Below are 18,580 nucleotides of genomic sequence, written 5' to 3'. Positions count from 1 at the left end.
TCTGTAAAATAACAGCAGTACAAAACAAAACAAGTAGCAATCAAATTCATCTTTCAATCAGTGATACGCAAATATGGGCAAACCCAGAGGTGGTATTGAGCAGGTTGTGACCAGTTCTGGAGAACGGATAGCGGACATTTTGAGTAGTTTGGAGAACTGGCAAATACCACCTCTGAGTGGCCCCACCTCCATCTATTCTCCGCCTCCCGAGTCCCAGCTGATCGGCTGGGTCTTCTTTTGTTGCCCTGCACAGGAGAACAGAGCTGGAAAACAGGTTAGTGGGGTGGGGGAGGGAATGGGCATTTTGCAGTAACCTTCCCCTGGAGTGGAGAGGGAATGGGGATTTTGCAGTCCAGGAGTGGGGAGGGAATGGAGATTTTACAGTATCCTTGCCCTGCCATGCCCACCAAGCTATGCCACGCCCACCAAGCCACGCCCACAGAACTGGTAGTAAAAAAAATTGAATCCCACCACTGGGCAAACCATATATATTGAAGCAAACAATTTATTATATAATATTGTATTTGGGAAAGGAAAAAAAAACAGAAACTTGTCTTACAGACAATACAACTTAAGTGATGTCTTTTACTAAATTAACCTATTTAGTTTGAAGAATACTATGAACTACAATGTAAAACGGCATAGGTTCCCACAATATACTAATCTGTTGTGCAAATTCAGCTGTTTGGTCTTTATGGTCTGTTCCACCATCCCATGACCTTTTTTTGGCAGTTCCCAGAGCTTTCCGAGTTCTAGCAGTAAAATATCTTGGTGTATTGTTTTTGACAGTATGATTTTTAATGGTAATTATAGGAGAAAGGTTAAAACAAATGTTTTAAGTTGGCATGACATAATGCCCCAATTATGCCTTACAAAATTTAAAAAGCATAAAAATGAAAATCCTTCATTAAATATTAGATGTTAATATTTTCGCTTGTTAGAGAATCTGTCTGAGCCACTGTATTCTACCAATTGATACCACTACAATCGTCCTTTTGCACATTGATTTGTAAGCATAGATTTAAATGAGCAGTCACAATCACTGAGCAAAGCAGTTGTTCAATGAGGTGCCCAGGTAGCTGTTTCACTCAATGAGTGCCATTTAAGTGCTCTCAGTTGTGGCTGTTAAGTGCCCTCCTGGGTTGTTGACAGAATGGAACAAAAGAGCTGCCAGCTGAGCTTCAGGATCTGAGACTCTGTTTCTCTAGCGCGCCAGAGTTCAGCTCCCTTTTGTACACAGAAGAGAACTTCTCCGGCCGGCTGCAGGAACTATTCTTCTTTATTAAGTTGCAAACTTCACCGTGCACTTATCTATTATTTTATGGGAAAGCCAACAGAGAAGGTTGCAAATGGTGATCACATAATTGCAGGGTGCTTGGAAAACTGGTCATAAGAGTGAACAGGTTGTCAAACACCCAGATGGCAATCACGTGACCAGAAATCACATTTTATGATGGCCAGCAGTGCTTTACAGGCCATAAAGTGCCAGTTGTGCTAAATGATGGGTTATAAGTCAAGGTAGCAATAGGACGGTTATGTATATATATTCTAGGACAGACAGGATATAATCAGCAAAATCACATGCTGTATGCCTTTCTGCATTTTGCCAGTTTCGAATTGCAAAGGACAGACTTTTTTATCTGAATGCTCTGTGTTAAGCTAGAGAAAGGGATAATGCTGGATGTATTGTCCGTTTATTTAAAAAGATAGACTGCCTTGCAGGGGTGAGATTCAAAAATCCCAGCAACCAGTTTGCTGCCCGGTTGCTGGGTGGGCGTGGCCATGGTGGGCATGGCCTACCAGAACTCCCGGGGAAGGTCATTTTTCGCCTTCCCATTGGTCCAGAGGCTTCCCTCAGGCCCATGGGAGGGCGACAACTACCTCCCTTGGGCTCTGGAGGTCCTCCGGAAGCCAGAAACAGGCCCGTTTCCGGACTTTCCGGAAGACCTGTTTTTTTCCCTCTCTCAGAGCCTCTGTGCAGTCCCTGCACTTACCTGCATCGAAAATGGGCCACGTGGAGACTCCTGGGAGGGGAGGGGCAGGGTGGATGGAGCAAGCCGGTCAGTTCAAATACTAGTTTGCCAAACCAGATGCAAATTTAACATCCGGTTCACCCAAACCAGTAAAATCCCACCCCTGCTGCCTTGAAAAGTGGAACCAGCACATGTGAAGAAAATTGAGCCATGTGAATAAATCTAAATTACCAGTAATAAAGCCATGTGAATAAATCTAAATTACCAGTAATAAAGAACTAGTTTTATACCTATTGTGAAGAAAATAAACACATTTCTGATTAAAATGTCCTTCCTCTTAGACCAATTGATTGAATCCAAAATATTCTATTCAGTTGTGTTTTTTTCTAGAGAAATATGTTCTTTTATGTAAATGATTGGATTTTATATCTGGCAGTGATTAGTTATTTCTGCTTAAAAACAAGGGGATGCTCTCTTAGTAATGTAGAAGTTTTCCATAGTTTAAATTTTAAACAAAATGTTGATAGCTGTTCTCCAAAAGTATGAGAAAGGAAGAAGTCAGTATTTGTGATCAGGTTAAAGCCTTATTTAGATCATTTTACAGCAGTCCCTGGGAGATTGCAGATTATTTGTCACTAATCAAAATTATCTTCTATGCTAAGAGCTAACTTAATTCATACTATTTTCTACATTTTTTTCTATATATTTCTATTCTGTCCTGAAAGTCATAGGATGTTTTCTACTCATGCCACTTCAGTTTTGTTTCTTTGTTTGTTCAGCAAACAGTAGTGTTAAAACTATACACTAAAAGTTTATCTTAAAGATGACAAGCATTGTTTGCTCGCATTTTATGGATCAAGAGGAGGAAGGAATATATTATATATATTCACTGCCTTGAGATAACTATTAAAAAAATAATGAGGGTAAAAGAAAAACAATTTAATCAATCAACGAATGAGTAAACAAATAGTCTTGTTCCTGCTAAATAGGATAATCTTTGAAAGCCTGCCTCCTCTATCATTTGTCCTCTGTGTCCAGTCCAACAGAGCAATACAATCGTCCTCTGGTTTTGTTTGTTAACGGGGGCCAGATTTTTCATTAATAAGTGATATAATGAATGTCACGTGATTGGATTAGTTAGCTATGGCAGTCAGTGCCCACTACAAAGGATCATGGGCAACAGAAATGAGGACCAAAAGTGATCGCAACTTGTTACTTCCCGCCAGCTTCCAACAAGAAAATCAATGGGGAAGCCAGCAGGAAACCACAAGTTGCTCTCTCAACAATCCTTTCCATCTTGGGTGGCTCACAAGTAATCCAGCAGGTGAGAGCTGCAGCCTGGTGAGCAACTGAGTACAGGTAGTGTGCAGGTGGGTGCCGCAGGTGGACACATGGTTGGTGCTATGGATGGGCACAAATGCAGGTGGCCAGGTGGATGCTACATGAGTGTGAACAGGTGCAGTGGTACTGGCAGGAGTAAGTGCAGGAGAACATGTGGGCAAATGCTATGGGCAGGTGCAAAATGCTATGGGCAGGCAGGTAAATGCTATAGGTGGGCATCTGGAGGGGACCAAGTGTGGGCAGGTTAGTGGATGAATAGGTGGGTGTTATGAGCAGGCATAAGTGAAGGTGGGTGGGTTGCTCTGGTAGGCATGAGTATAGGTTGATGAATTGGTCTTATAGGGGGACTTGAGCACAGGTGAGTGCAAGTGTTACCAGATTTTATGGAGTATAAGGTGGACTTGAATGTAGGTATGGGTTATGGACTACAGACCTACATGGGTGCATCCACACTCTATGAAGTATGAGATCCCTTTGCCACTCAGAAGGTCCTCGTGAGAAAAAGTGGCAAGAAAAAGCAACTTGCAGGAATAGCTTGAAACCCCCTGATGCCTTCCCCATTGACTTGTCTTGCAAGCAAAGGTTGCACTGTGGGATGCTTTATAAGTGCAAGCTGTTTGCCAAGCACCTGAATCACAATCACATGACTGCAGGAACACTGCAATACTCACAACTTTGAGGATGGGTCAGAAGTTCCCCTCATTTAGTACCATCATAACTTTGAATGGTCCCCGAAAAAATGAACGTAACCCAAGGACAATTTGCAACCATGTACAAGGCTTAACTGTACACAAAGTTAATATTTCAAAAGAGCCTGGCTGCCTTTTGAGTTTAACAATTAATTGAAAAGTTGCTGAATTTTCTGTTTGGGCCAAAATGAACCTTGAATATTTTACTTTCCTGATTTTCACTGCAATCTTGGTAAACCTCTAGAAAGTGCTTCAGGGTCATTCTTGAGCTTCAGTTCATAATTCGATTCAAATTGTTTTTATCTGATTTAATTATATTGCCTTCCTTTCTTGTACTTGTTATAAGGCATCCTATTCTCCTCGTGACTTTCCAGAGTAAAACTGTTTTCATCAGAAAAAAATAATATTCTTCCCTCCTTTCTTTCTTGGTACAAATATAACCTCCATGATCTGGCAATTTCTAGCAATTAGATGACTCACATCTGATGTGGAAACTAATTGATTAGCGGGTTTAACTGTTGGGGAAATCCTTTAGTAATGCTCGGACTCAACATATGTGCAGCCACAGCTGTTTAGCCTGAGTGTTCAGCTGATTTAATTAAATATTTAAAAGGTTGGCTTCTTTTCTTAGCTTTGGTAATGATGCAAAGATAACTGTCATTATCTTGGTAATGATGCAAGTTTTTGCAAAGAGTTTTTATTAGGTTTGCTTTTACCAAAATGGATCCAACATATTTCACTTCAACAGAGATATTTTTCAAATGTAGGGTTTGCAGCATAGCTGGCTGGGAATTCTGGGAATTGAAGTCCACAAGTCTTAAAGTTACCAAGTTTGGGGACTCCTGCAATAGACTGAGGCAGATTCTCCACAATATTATTGGAAAATAGAATTTGCAGGTTGTAGATTGGCCAGCTGTGAATGGCGTTGTTTAGTATTCAACAGTTATTTTTGCCTTTATCTGAAAGTGCTTTATGATGAACCTTTATGAAGTTAATCTGGTAAACCTAAGGGAAGTTCTAGTCTGGTTAGCAGAACCAGGAATAAGCTACTGTCAGTCTCATGTAACACCATGTGTTGGTCTTCACCTTTAAAGCCCTTCATGGGTGGGTCCAGGTTATCTGAAAAACCAGCTCATCCCAATGGAATCCCACCCCACAGGAAGAAGAGGACCCCGTCAGCAAAGGATCATTTGCTGACAGGGTCTCATTTCTGCTGTGTGTTCTGACCTAGGCTTCCCCAACAGCATGAAGCTGACTCCTCGTCCCGATAAACCCCCTTTTTTATTTAGTTTACAGTCAATTCCTCTCCAGCAAAGTCCCGGCCTTTTAAAATATTCCACAATTACAGACCTTTATCAGGCTTGGAGAATGGCCAGGCCAATATCTTTCAAATGCCACAATAATTAGCAAGAATGCCGGAACAGATTTTCACCCAAATGAACTAATTTTCTCCTGCAAAACCCCACCCCTCCTTTCGCTCCTCTTTTAATTCCCTCTGGAAAGGGCCATTCACCGTCCACCTGTGGCTTTACTCCCAAGTCAACCCTTGTTCCTTAGCTGTTCCCTTCTTTTGGCAGCCATGCGCATGCGCATACTGGGAACAGGCTCCAGCTGTTCTTCTGTCTCACTGATGTCCAACACCGAAGGCAGCTGATAACTATCAGACGGCCCTGGCCCCATCTCTGCCTCAGATGCAGAGCACTCATCAGAGCCTTCCCCAGACTCCAGGACTGGCCCATGTTCCTCCCCAAGTTCCCCACTGTCCGAATCTGCTGCCAGCTCTGCTGGCCACTGGCGGGCCACAACATAGTGGGCTCCTGCACTCTGGAACATCTTGCCCCCCCCCCCCCAAGGGCAGATTCGCTCTCACCCCTCTGACCTTCTGAAAGGCCTTGAAGAGATGGCTGTGCCTGGGCCATGTGCCTGGGCACTCTGGAAGTGGCTAATGGAATAGAGAACACCCCACCTCTTATCTGTGTGCACTTTGCTCCCTTTCTCTCCATCCTATTTAGCTTTATTTTAATTGAATTTTTAAATTTAAAATATTTATCTATTCTTTTCATGTTTTAGTCTGTATTGTATTCAACATCTGGAGCGCCTGGAGTCACCTTTGTCAAAATTGGTAGCATACAAGTTTGATAAATAAGTAAATGAAATATTAACCTACATTGAAGCAATGATATGTGCTTGTTTGTGTGAGAGAAGAATGTAAATAGCAATAGCACGTAGTCTTATATACCGCTTCATAGTGCTTTACAGTCCCCTAGGAGCAGTTTACAGAGTCAGCCTATTGCCCCCAACGATCTGGGTCCTCATTTTACCCACCTCAGAAAGATGGAAGGCTGAGTCAACTTTGAGCCAGTCAAGGTCAAACTCCTGGCATTGGGCAGAGTTTGCCTGCAATACTGCATTCTAACCATTGCGCCACCACAGCTAGTTGAATGATGTGCAACTATGTTTTTCAGCAAATTTTGCATCTGCCTACGACTTATTTTTTTAAAATTGAACTAGAGTACATGGCAAAACAAAGATGGATGTTAACACATTTCTAAGTGCACGTGTCACAATTTTCATTTCATGTTTTAAAAGAATTTGACCTGAGAATCTCAAGCAGAAATCAATATGAGACTTGCCTTACAGCCCTGCTGGATCTAACTCTGATCCAATGGGATATCATTTCACCATCTTCCTGCCTTAATAAACATATTTTAAAAAATACCATCTTGTTTTACAGGATTTTTTTTTAAAGAGCCTATAGTGCTACATGTAATTACCAGATTCAAATATCCTATTTCGGATACGTTATGTGAAGACCCAGCTCTCTGGAGAAGGCTGCAGTGCTGGGAAAATTGGAAGGAAATAGAAAAGGACAACCAGCAGCTAGAATAGGGACTTACAGTAATTTCAGTGGAAATAACTACCCTTGGAAGTGCTGAAAAACCAGGTTAGGGATAGTGCTTCATGAAGAAAATCTATCTGTGGGGTAGCTGGGAGTCAAAAACAACTTGATAATCAATTAGGCTACAGTAATATGTGTCTTGCTCCTTAGCGTACTGATTCATATTTTTATGAGACTATCTTAGACTTGTGTATCATGTCCTATAGTAATTGTTCAAGGAGGGTTAAGTTTGTACTTCTTATGATGGATTCTCCATCCATTTTAATAGAAAAACTCTTATGGGAATTCTAATGTAGGTAGAGCCAGCTGGAAGTAAAAATCTACTGTAGTGGACCTCTTTTCTGCAATTACCAATGATTTTAAAAAGGAAATAAATATGTATAAGCCTGACTAAGTTCATATTAGCAACCTTTCAGTTCAAATATGGATACTTAAACAATTTCCTTGCTTACGTTGCACACATTTAATAATGCAGAATGTTTTTATTATTCGTATTCATTCTTTTAAATGGCAAAAAAGAAAGGGGAAAAAAAAGAATTTCCTGTCCAAGTCTAATGGATTTTTTAAATTAATCAGGACTCTGTGAAATGTCTTTTGCATCCTATTAACATTTCCAGTCTCTGTCTTCTCCATTTGGTGCAGCTTTTCTCAAAATAAACAATATGTCCACTTTTTCATTGGAATGAAAGCACATTAACTGATTGCAACATAAATCATTTTACAGGTTTTATTGCTATTCAGCTTTTCTCAGTCTCAGTAGAATGCTACTAATTTTTTTTAAGTAGATAATCCAGGATAGGAATCTGTTTTCTAATTTTATTCATATCATTTTCAAATTTTTCTTTTCATCTAAAACAGAACCAATTATCACTTACTGTATTTTCATTCTCAAAAAGGCTGACTGAAAAAGGTCCACCCTGAAAGCCAAGCAGGATTTTTAGCACAGAGTATTTGTAGCATAGGGCATTTGCAACCAGTCCCCATCCTGCATCAAAAGGTGGAATCCTTCTAATGCAGGATGCATCAATTTGCAATCTTTCTTGCCGAAAGAGAAGATTGTAAATGGTGATCACATGATTGCAGGATGATTGGCAACCAGTTATAAGCAGAGGTGGGATTCAATTTTTTTTACTACCAGTTCTGTGGGCGTGGCTTGGTAGGCATGCTTGGTAGGCATGGTGTGGTTTGGTGGGTGTGGCAGGGGAAGGATACTGTAAAATCTCCATTCCCTCCCCACTCCTGGGAAAAGGCTGCTGCAACATCCCCATTCGCTCCCCACTAACCTGCTTTCCAGCTCCATTCTCCTATACAGGGCAACAAAAGAAGACCCAGCTGATCAGCTGGGACTAGGAAGGCAGAGAATAGTTAGGGGCAGGGCCAGTCAGAGTTGGTATTTGCTGGTTCTCTGAACTACTCAAAATTTCCGCTACCGGTTCTCCAGAACTGGTCAGAACTGGCTGAATACCACTTCTAGTTATAAGTATGAACAGGTTGCCAATCAAGATCAAGTGAAGTACTAATACCACTCTATAAAGCCTTAGTAAGACCACACCAAGATTTGGTCACCACACTATAAAAAAAAAGATGTTGAAACTCTAGAAAGAGTGCAGAGAAGAGCAACCAAGATGATTAGGGGATTGGAGGCTAAAACATAGGTGAATTGTTGCAAGTACTCGGTATGGCTAGTCTAGTGAAGAGGAGGACCAGGAGAGACATGGTAGCAGTGTTCCAGTATTTTAGGGGCAGACACAGAGAGGAAGGGGTCAAGTTTTTATCCATGGAATCCAGAGGCCAGACAAGGAATAATGAATGGAAGCTGATCCAAGGGGAGATTCAACCTAGAAGTAAGGAAAAAATTTCTGACAGTGAGAACAGTCAACCAATGGAACAGAAGTTGCCTTGGAAGTTGTGGGAGCTTCATCACTGGAAGCTTTCAAGAAGAGATTGGACTGCCATTTGTCAGAAATGGTGTAGGGTTTCCTGCTTGGGCAGGGGTGGGTGGATTAGATCAGGGATCCCCAACCTTTTCGACGCCGCGCCCGGTTCCGGCGTCAGCTGGGCGCCAGCGACCCGGTTCCAGCGTCAGCTGGCGCCGCCATCTTTTGACGAAAAATCACTTCCGGTGGCGTCACGGAAGTGATTTTTCGTCAAATAAGCGGCATACGCTGGTGAGCTTTTTCGGGTAGAAATGGCTTTCTACCGGAAAAGCTCACCAAGCGCTGCGCCCGCCATCTTTTTGACAAAAATTGCTTTTTACCAAAAAGATGGCGGCGCCAGCAACCAGCGCCCGTAAGGCTTGTTCCATGCGCCGGTACGGTCCGCGGACCGGCGGTTGGGGACCCCTGGATTAGATGACCTACAAGGTCCCTTCCAACTCTGTTAATCTGTAAATCCAGTGCCTAGATTGCAATCATATGTGTTGAGGTAATTCCCCGTTAGGAGAATAAGCGCACACAGGGAGATGTAGTGAAAGTAGTGAAGAATAACACACAAACAGCACACAGATACACTGTATAGTAAAATGTAGGTTTTTACTTCCAATAAACGTTTAAGCAAAGTCCAAACAAGCAGTCCAAGTCATTCACAGTTAAAGCAGTCAGTTTTCAGTCCAGGGATAATCCAAATATCAAAGTCCAGTATCAAAAATAGTTCAGTAACAGACTTACATCAAACCCAAGAAGAACTATGATCAGTAACAGTCAATAAGGAACAGCAACACTCTCAGCAACAGGACAGGAACTAAACAACCCAGGTTTCTGGCTCTATCTTATGGCCATTTGAGGAACCACACCCAATTACAATTTTAGCATTCCCTTAAAGAGACAGTATTAAAATGTCTATCCTGGTTTATATATTTTCCAACCCAACTATTACGTGACTTACATGCCTAACATTATGACCACAGGTATGGCCTGCTATGGCCGTAATTTTGGTACAGGTCATGAATACCTTCATTCAGTGCCATAGAAATCTTGGTCACTGAACAAATGGTCATCAAGCAAAGACTACTTTTATAAAAATATCATGTGAATACTGGATGCCAGATGCAAAAGCTCTTGCTGGAAATTTGTTTTTGAGCAGTAAAGGTAAAGGTAAAGGTTCCCTTTGCACATACGTCATTTCCGGCTCTAGGGGGCAATGCTCCTCTCCATTACAAAGCCAAAAAGCCAGTGCTATCCAAAGATGTCTCCATGGTCATGTGACCAGAATGACTAAATGCCAAAGGTGCACGGAACGCTGTTACCTTCCCACCAAAGTGGTCCCTATTTTTCTACTTTCATTTTTACATGCTTTTGAACTGCTAGGTTGGCAGAAGCTGGGACAAATAACAGGAGCTCACTCTGTTATGCGGTGCTAGGGATTCGAACCGCCAAACTGCCGACCTTTCTGATAGACAAGTTCAGCATCTGAGCCACTGTGTCCCCCTTTTGAGCAGTAGATCTCCTTATTTTAGACCAGCAAGTTGTCTACATTGGATATAGTTATTATCTATTCCCAAATTTAGGAAAGCATTAATCAAAGTTGATTTTAAGGAACTGTTGATAACTGATAGAAAGTTAAGGAAAATTCACTATTCTTCCAGACTTCATCCTTGTGGTAATCTGGTGATGGAAAAATAACTTGTGTCTTTCTTTGGTACAGATAAAAATCAATGACCCTTTGAACACAATATAATAAGATGCGCATCTATCATAAACAAGTCAAAACACAGGCTTAAAATTTAAATTTGTTTCCATTTCAAGCAAGTTGTTGACTTTTTGCAGATATTATGTATATCTGCAAATATCACTTTTTAAAAGAAAATAGTATATTTATTGGTTTATAAATCTCTGTTTAATTCTGTAAGCCTTCTTTTAAAGTAGTGTTATGAGAATAAGTGTAAAAGAACATTAAAAAATAAAAATAATTTGAAACTCTATTCTGCTCACTCCTACTTCATTGTAAATGTCAACAAATATAAAGAGTTTTTATACACACTAAAACATAATATTGTTTCATTTAGTTGGTACCTGTATTGCTCTTTTAAAAGATAACATAAATGGATTGGTCCTTGCTGTAAAGGCTGCACTGGGCTGTGGTAATTATTTGGCCATTTGGCCATTGTTGTAGATGCTTTTACTATTTCTCTGTTTCTCTTCTATCATTTTTTTTTTCAAATCAGCTATAGAAATTGTGGCAGATTTCCATAGTTTTGCTTTTCAGAAAAAAAATTGAAAGCAATATTGATAAAGTAGGGCTTCCTATAAAATTTAAATTATCTGTGTTATATATGTTATAAATATTTGCTTAAAAGCAGCTTAGAAACCAGTTGGCCATGCTCTTCACTCAAAGATGCAAAGATGACCGAGTTCATCGTTATTGAATAGAAGTCTAATAACAAAGGAATGTGGGCTTCAGATTGGAGATTAAACAAACCTTTTGCTTAGAGTTGATCTGATTTGGTTGTTGATTTTAATTTAATTGGCTTAGATACTAATTTGGTTTAAGGCACATGGTTTTTAATACTGATGCTGTTAATACTAATTAGCTGACAAGTATTGTGCTAAAGGGCATTTCGTTCAAGATGCAGTAATTTTCAACTGGTCTGAGGTAGTATTGAAATAATGACCTCTTAAGTGTGGGAAGAAGGGAGGAAGGAAGAATGAAAACAGAACCATAGTTATTTATTCTATGGCTATGAATGAAGGCAAATATAACCCAAGATAATGTTGAATACACACATTCTGGTAGAGAGAAGTTTCCTGAGGGTGGGCTCCAGTATGTCTGAAAGCTCAGAAAACTAAAACTCTGGTCCCGGTGACTGACCCAGATTGGATCCTGCAATTTATGGCTACAAAGAATTAATTTGAACTCATTGACCCAGGTAACAGCTTCTGAGCCATATTTGTCTTTCTGATTTGGTCTGCAATAGATTTGTTCTATTGCAGATCACATACAGTGATCTATGATTTAAAAAGGTAAAGATTCCCCTCACACATACGTGCTAGTCGTTTCCAGCTCTAGGAAATGGTGCTCATCTCCATTACAAAGCTGAAGAGCCAGCGCTGTCCGAAGACATCTCCATGGTCATGTGGCATGACTAAATGCCAAAGGCACATGGAACGCTGTTACCTTCCCACCAAAGTGGTCCCTATTTTTCTACTTGCATTTTTTTACATGCTTTCGAACTGCTAGATTGGCAGAAGCTGGGACAAGTAATGGGAGCTCACTCTGTTACGTGGTGCTAGGGATTTGAACCGCCAAACTGCTGACCTTTCTGATCGACTGAGCCACCTCGTCCCTTCTGATTTATGACTTACCACCTTGTTATTTGTATGTACACCGAGAGCTTATACACCAAGAGCTTATGTACCGGAGGCAAATTCCTTGTGTGTCCAATCACACTTGGCCAATAAAGAATATTGCTATTCCTATCCTAGTTCAGAGAAGATTATTTCTGTTCCATCCAGCAAATTAGAATTTTCACAGAAAATAAATGCTTATGGATAACATCTTTCTGTGCAACACATTTTAACAAAATAATTGTAATAGGCAAGAATTACTTTCCTTTCTTAATTCGTTTTTCTCTCATTATTAAACAACAATTTTAACAGTGATATTAACTTGATAAATTTGTATTCATTACATTCCAGCTTTTCCTAGTCTAAAAAATCATTGGAGCTGATTCCCTCTTTTGCTTTATTTTACCGGAATAACTCGATGATGAAATGGATTGCCCTGTTCTGTATTAAGTTCTTCCTTTCTGTTTTCAGAAAGTTCTCTAGTTGTGAAATTTCAGCCTGCTGTGTTGTGAGCATGACCAAAGCAGATGAAAAGCAAGGAAAAGATTTCCTATTCCCAAAGATGATTTCCTAAGCAAATAAACTGTCATTGTTGAAACATATACAAAACATAATTCTTTCTTATGCAGAAAAGGTTTGAATGGTGTTCCAGTTTTTACCAGGCATGTAATACACTTTTATGCCTGACAGTTACAACATGCTCCAGGGTTCTTGTTTGAGAAACAGCTGCAAAAAACATAGCAATATGAGTAGTTCCTCTTTAAATGAGAATGAAATGAAGTTAAGATAGCTTTTCCAATTTGATGATTTCGAAGTCGTGATGCATTGTTGATGATGTGATATCCCAATGGTAATTCCAGAAAATTACATTTTTTCAAATACAGTCCCAGTCTTGCTAGCAAAGAATGCTTGCATCCAGATTGACCATCTTTCAAATTGAATCTGTAATGTGAATTACAATATGATGCATTCTCTCTCATTCATTATATCATTTTCATACCACAGAATTGCAGTCCCACATTCACGCAGCTGCAGCCCTTGAAATCAGCTGGCTGAAATTTCTTTTTGAAATCTGCTTGTTGAGAGTTTTTGTGAAAGTTTTAAGTGTTCCTTCAGGTTGTTCGATTAAAAAGATTTCAGAAGCTTTCTTAAGGCAAGGGAATTTCTCTATTGCTAGCCTCTGTACCACGCACACAGATTGAGAGAGTTTACTTAATGATTGGGTATCTCTAGTTTAATGAAAAGAAGGACTTGGGATGACATGATAGCAGTGTTCCAATATCTAAGGGCCTGCCACAAAGAAGAGAGGGTCAATCTATTCTCCAAAGCACCTGAAGGCAGGACAAAAACTAGTGGATAGAAACTAATCAAAGGAGAGAAGCAACCTAGAACTCAGGAGAAATTTCCCAACAGTTAGAACAATTAATCAGTGGAACAACTTGCCTCCAGAAGTTGCTCTAACATAGGAAGTTTTTAAGAAGAGATTGGAGAGCCATTTGTGTGAAATGGTATAGGGTTTCCTGCCTGAGCAGGGGGTGGATTAGAAGACCTCCAAGGTCCCTTCCAACTCTGTTATTCTGTTCTATTCCAATGATGTGCTTAAAATCTCAGACTACTCTTCCTGAATTATGTTACTGAACAAATGAATAAATATATACGTATGTATGTATGTATGTATGTATGTATGTATGTATGTATGTATGTATGTCACTCTAGACACAAGCATGTTTCCTCTGTTTATTAATTCTTTCCAATCAAATTAATCATTTCAAATATAAGCACCCAGAATGATTCTGGAGTCTGGCAGCCTCTAACTGAATAACTTTTTCATCAATTACAATTCAATAAGTATCTTTTTTAAACATGTGGCTATTGATCTTGGTTTAAATTTACTTACTCTTAGATTATCCTGAGTATTCTATTAGCTAAAGGGAGTATGAATACCAATGAAGGTATTGATGAAGAGCCAATTCCACATTTAACTGTGAAACTTACTTTTCTGACTTTTTGTCTATTATTTTCTGTTAGCCCACAGGGTTTTTATTGTCAAGATAAAATGAAAGATGATTGTCAGGAAAAGAGGTAGCAAATAAATTCAGGGGATTAAGTCAGTAAGCAAAAGAAGATACTGATTAATGTGGTTTGTTTTATGATTCCTTTGTGTCTTAACAGATGAGAATAGGGATTCACTCAGGATCTGTTTTGGCTGGAGTTGTTGGGGTGAGAATGCCCAGATATTGTCTCTTTGGCAACAATGTCACCCTAGCAAGCAAGTTTGAGTCAGGAAGTCATCCACGTCGCATCAACGTCAGCCCAACGACCTACCAGTAAGTGTTATTTAGCATTTTTTTTATATTTCTTAAAGCTTCGATACACACCATTTCTGCCATAAAACAAAATGTTATATCCTCCCCAAAGTGCCATTCATTTTCAATAGAAAGTAAATCAAAGGACATAAGACAATTTGTATCCAAGTAAGGTTTTAACTAGAAAGAGAATATACTATCTATCTGTCTGTCTTCTGTCAATCAATCAATATCTGTAAGAATTTGAGACATACCCAATTAGGACCTGGTTTCAGAATATTTATTTATTTATTTGTTTGTTTGCTTGTTTGTTTGTTTATTAGATTTGTATTGCTGCCTATTTATCATGGGGACTCAAGGCGGCTTACAACATATAAAACCACAATTTAAAACAATAAAACTTGTAAAATCAAATACATTAATATAGTAAACCATTATAGAATTTAGAATTAGAATTTACCTTTATTGTCATTGCATTCCACGAATACAATGAAATTTGAAAGCTACTCCAGCACAGTGCCCCAAACACCACATCACAATCACACTACAAGTATTTAAAAATTAAAATCATTAAAATAATAATAATAATTAAAAACCTAGTCTAAAACCTATCTAAAAATGTAGTAAGTTAAATAGTTTAAAATGCCACTATATACATAGGACTAGATCACAAATGTGCTGTTTGATTCAAGACAATTATTGCCTTGGAAAAGAAACGGATTCTCAGTCTATTAGTCCTCATTTTAAGACACCTATAATGTCTCCCTGATGGTAACAGTTCAAAATACAGTATGAATGACCAGGATGAGAACGGTCGGTGGAGATTTTTAGTGCTCTAGAGAGGAGTCTGGTCTTCGCAATCTTTTCCAAAGAAGAAAGAGAGCAACCGATGATTTTTTGTGCTGTGTTTATAACTCTCTGGAGCATCTTCTTATCCACTACAGAGCATCCAGCATACCACACCGTTACACAGTATGCCAAAATGCTCTCGATGGTAGAACAGTAAAAAGTAACCAGCAACTTCTCATCCAGGCCACTCTTTTTCAGCAGCCTCAGAAAGTGCAGGCACTGTTGGGCCTTCTTTGCAGTGGCCATAGTGTGGACCAACCAAGTAAGTTTGTCGGAAATATGAGTTCCTAGAAATTTAAAACTATGAACTCTTTCCACACAGTCTCCATTGATACATAGTGTGGGAGAGGCTCTGCTTTGCATCGTCTGAAGTCTATAATGAATTTTTTAGTCTTTTTTATGTTCAGGGTGAGGTTATGACTCTTGCACCACAAGACCAGTCTGAGAACCTCTGACCTATAGGCCGTCTAGTCTCCTCCTGATATGAGTCCCACCAGTGGTCTGCAAATTTTATTATAGAGTTAGTGGGACAAGAGGGAGTGCAGTCATATGTGTAGAGTGAATACAAAAGGGTGTGGAGAGCCAGTGCTGAGAGCAAGAATGGAGGAAAAATAGCTGCCAATCCAAACAGTTTGGGGTCTGTTAGTAAGAAAGTCCCTTATCAAACAGCAGACGTGAGAGGAGAGGTCCATTTCCAGCAACTTCTTAATCAGTATATCTGGAATGATGGTATTAAAGGCCGAGCTGTAATCAGTGAAAAGCATCCTTTCATTATGCTCCAGATGGTCCAGTGCAACATGGAGAGCCATGGCAATAGCATCCTCTGTGGATCTGTTATTCCGATAAGCAAACTAGTATGGGTCAAGGTTTGATGGGAGGCAACCCTGTATTTTAAGACCAGTCTCTCAAAACACTTCATGATTATGGGTGTGAGAGCTACTGGTCTATAATCATTTAAAGTATATATAAAGTTATATATTCAGCAAGAATTATTGGAAGTTGTGCTTTCTTAACTTTCCCCATGTTTTTAGTTGAGTGTTTTAGCGCAGGGGTCTTCAAACTTGACAGCTTTAAGACTTGTGGACTTCAACTCTCAGAATTTCTCCTCCAGTCTTGTTAGCGCAGGAATTCTGGAAGTTGAAGTCCACAAGTCTTAAACTTGCCAAGTTTGAAGACCCTTGCTTTAGCGCATGGGTGTCAAACTCTCCATGTCACCTTGCCATCACGTGACATATCACAATGTTTTTCCCTTCATGGAGCTGGAGTGGGTGTAGCCTGTGTGTTACGCATCCGGCCCATGGGCCGCTTATTTGACACCCCTGCTAGCATAAGAACTTATAAGTATAATTATCTTCCTTTGATGTGACCCAAGCAGCAAATATTCCATATGGAAATCCCTTAATTTGGAGTAAGGTCAGGGTAACTGAACGGATCTCAGTGTTTACTGGCCAGATGCCCTTCCTAACACCACTCAGAGTTTGCAACAGATATTCATTTTTTTGTACCCTAAGAGAGAAACATCTGCCACTACTTAGGATTGAACTCTCAACCTTCTAAGTGGGAGATGTGTGTCTTCACCACTAGGACACCACACCACTCAGCAAATATTCAATATACAGGTCACAAAAATCCATCACAAGCACTTTCAAAATTTCTTCCTTTCCGATACTCTGATTATTCCAAGGTTGCCTTTATTAGTATTTTTGCAAAATACCAATCAAGGCCATTATAGTCATCTCTTTCAATAGTGCTTTGACTGTGCCCTGTCAGATTAGACTCAATAAAATATGGCATGAAACAATTGAGAAATTGTGTAAGCAGCCCCTAAGGAAAATATTATTGTGAGAGGCACATCATTTGAGTTAGATGTGTCCCCAATGTTTTAATAATTTTCAAAGGCACGTTCAGAGTGATCTGGATTTCTGAACCTGTCCTACGCATATGATTCATTCTGACTAATTTAACTGTTTTGGAGTTAGCCTTTATGAACTTTGTAGTTAGAAAATTTCTTTACTGCTGAAGAAAGGGGTTTTGTAGTTTTCTTCCTGTGGTTTCAGCATTGTTTGCCTGTTTGTATGCTTTCCCTTTTTTAATAATCTCACGAGCCTCTGTGTTTGTGTTTGGGTAAACTTCTATGTGAATGAAAGCTTATGTAACTGTCTTCACACAGGATGTTCAGGGACTGATACAATAGAATATAAAATAGCTAGAGATTTTAAGTTTTAAAAGCAATTAAAACTATTGCTCAAAATGAAGATTATTCACTATAGATAAAAAAATAATCAGATAACTACAGAGCCAGTTTGTATGCTTCAATCAGGGGCAGGCATGTTGAGCCGATTTTGATGGATGGATAATGGATGAAGACAGGCAAAGCAGGAATAAGGGAATACAAAGCAATTTGGGAAGCAATTGCCATAAAATAAATTCTTTTGTCCCGATCGTCCTAGTAACAAACAGTTATTAAAATTTCAGAGATTAGGTATGTGAAATCAGGGTCCAATTTCCCTCTGCAATTCTGTCAGATTGTTTTGGTCTGATTTTTAATTCTTTTCTTGCGATGCTGAAACTCGTCGTATGAATAGATACTCTGCAGCAGGTCCCCATAAATTAAAATCTGATTTATACCTTGGAATGTGAATTTTGCACAATCAAGATAATCATTTGTGCTATTTATTGCAAAGCCACACAAGATCTTTTGATTGAATTGCAGGGGCCAAATCTTCAGTGATAGGTATATATGCTGTATATTCTGCTACCAAGCTACAGTCCCTGTTTCTGAAGCTCCCCATCTTACTCCAGCAATAGATCAGGACGAGGCTGAGAAAAGCAAGTCAACAACTAAGCAAGCAAGCCCAGCACCCAACAAATTGTGCTCAGATGTTTTGTTCTAAAATCCATTACTTCTGCCTCATATGCCATCTGGCTTGTTCTCTTTTACACACTGAAAAACTAGATGTTTGAACAAATTGTGCTTTGGACTCCGTTCTACAGCTGTTTTTGTGAAATCAGTGAAAATCTAACTACCGACTGTAACTCAACTGAAGGAGTAGTTCACATTCTCCTCCAGTGTTTCTCAACCTCAGGAACTTTAAGTTGTGTGGACTTCATCTCCCAGAATTCACCAGCCACCTTAAGTTCCTGAAGTTCCTGAAGTTGAGAAACATTTTTCTATATTAGGAAGGAATTGAGCTGTACTCAAAGAAGTCTCCTTTCCACGTAATCAGATCGATAAATTGAT

General features: G+C 39.5%; 1 protein-coding gene across 1 annotated transcript in view; it reads left to right on the top strand.

Moving 5' to 3' along the window:
* Positions 1-18,580, top strand: part of GUCY1A2 (guanylate cyclase 1 soluble subunit alpha 2) — a 210,900-nt gene that overhangs the window by 177,676 nt on the left and 14,644 nt on the right. The window contains exon 7 of the mRNA XM_087966215.1: positions 14,357-14,511. Coding sequence (XP_087822341.1) covers positions 14,357-14,511 — 155 coding nt within the window. The remainder of the gene's footprint in view (positions 1-14,356; positions 14,512-18,580) is intronic.

This window comes from Notechis scutatus, chromosome 5, assembly GCF_049901735.1.
Source record: "Notechis scutatus isolate UNSWTSFEM ecotype Mainland chromosome 5, rNotScu1.2, whole genome shotgun sequence".
In the NCBI taxonomy this organism is placed as follows: domain Eukaryota; kingdom Metazoa; phylum Chordata; class Lepidosauria; order Squamata; family Elapidae; genus Notechis; species Notechis scutatus.
Note: the sequence above shows the minus strand (reverse complement) of the source record. Positions and strands in the feature narration are given on the sequence as shown.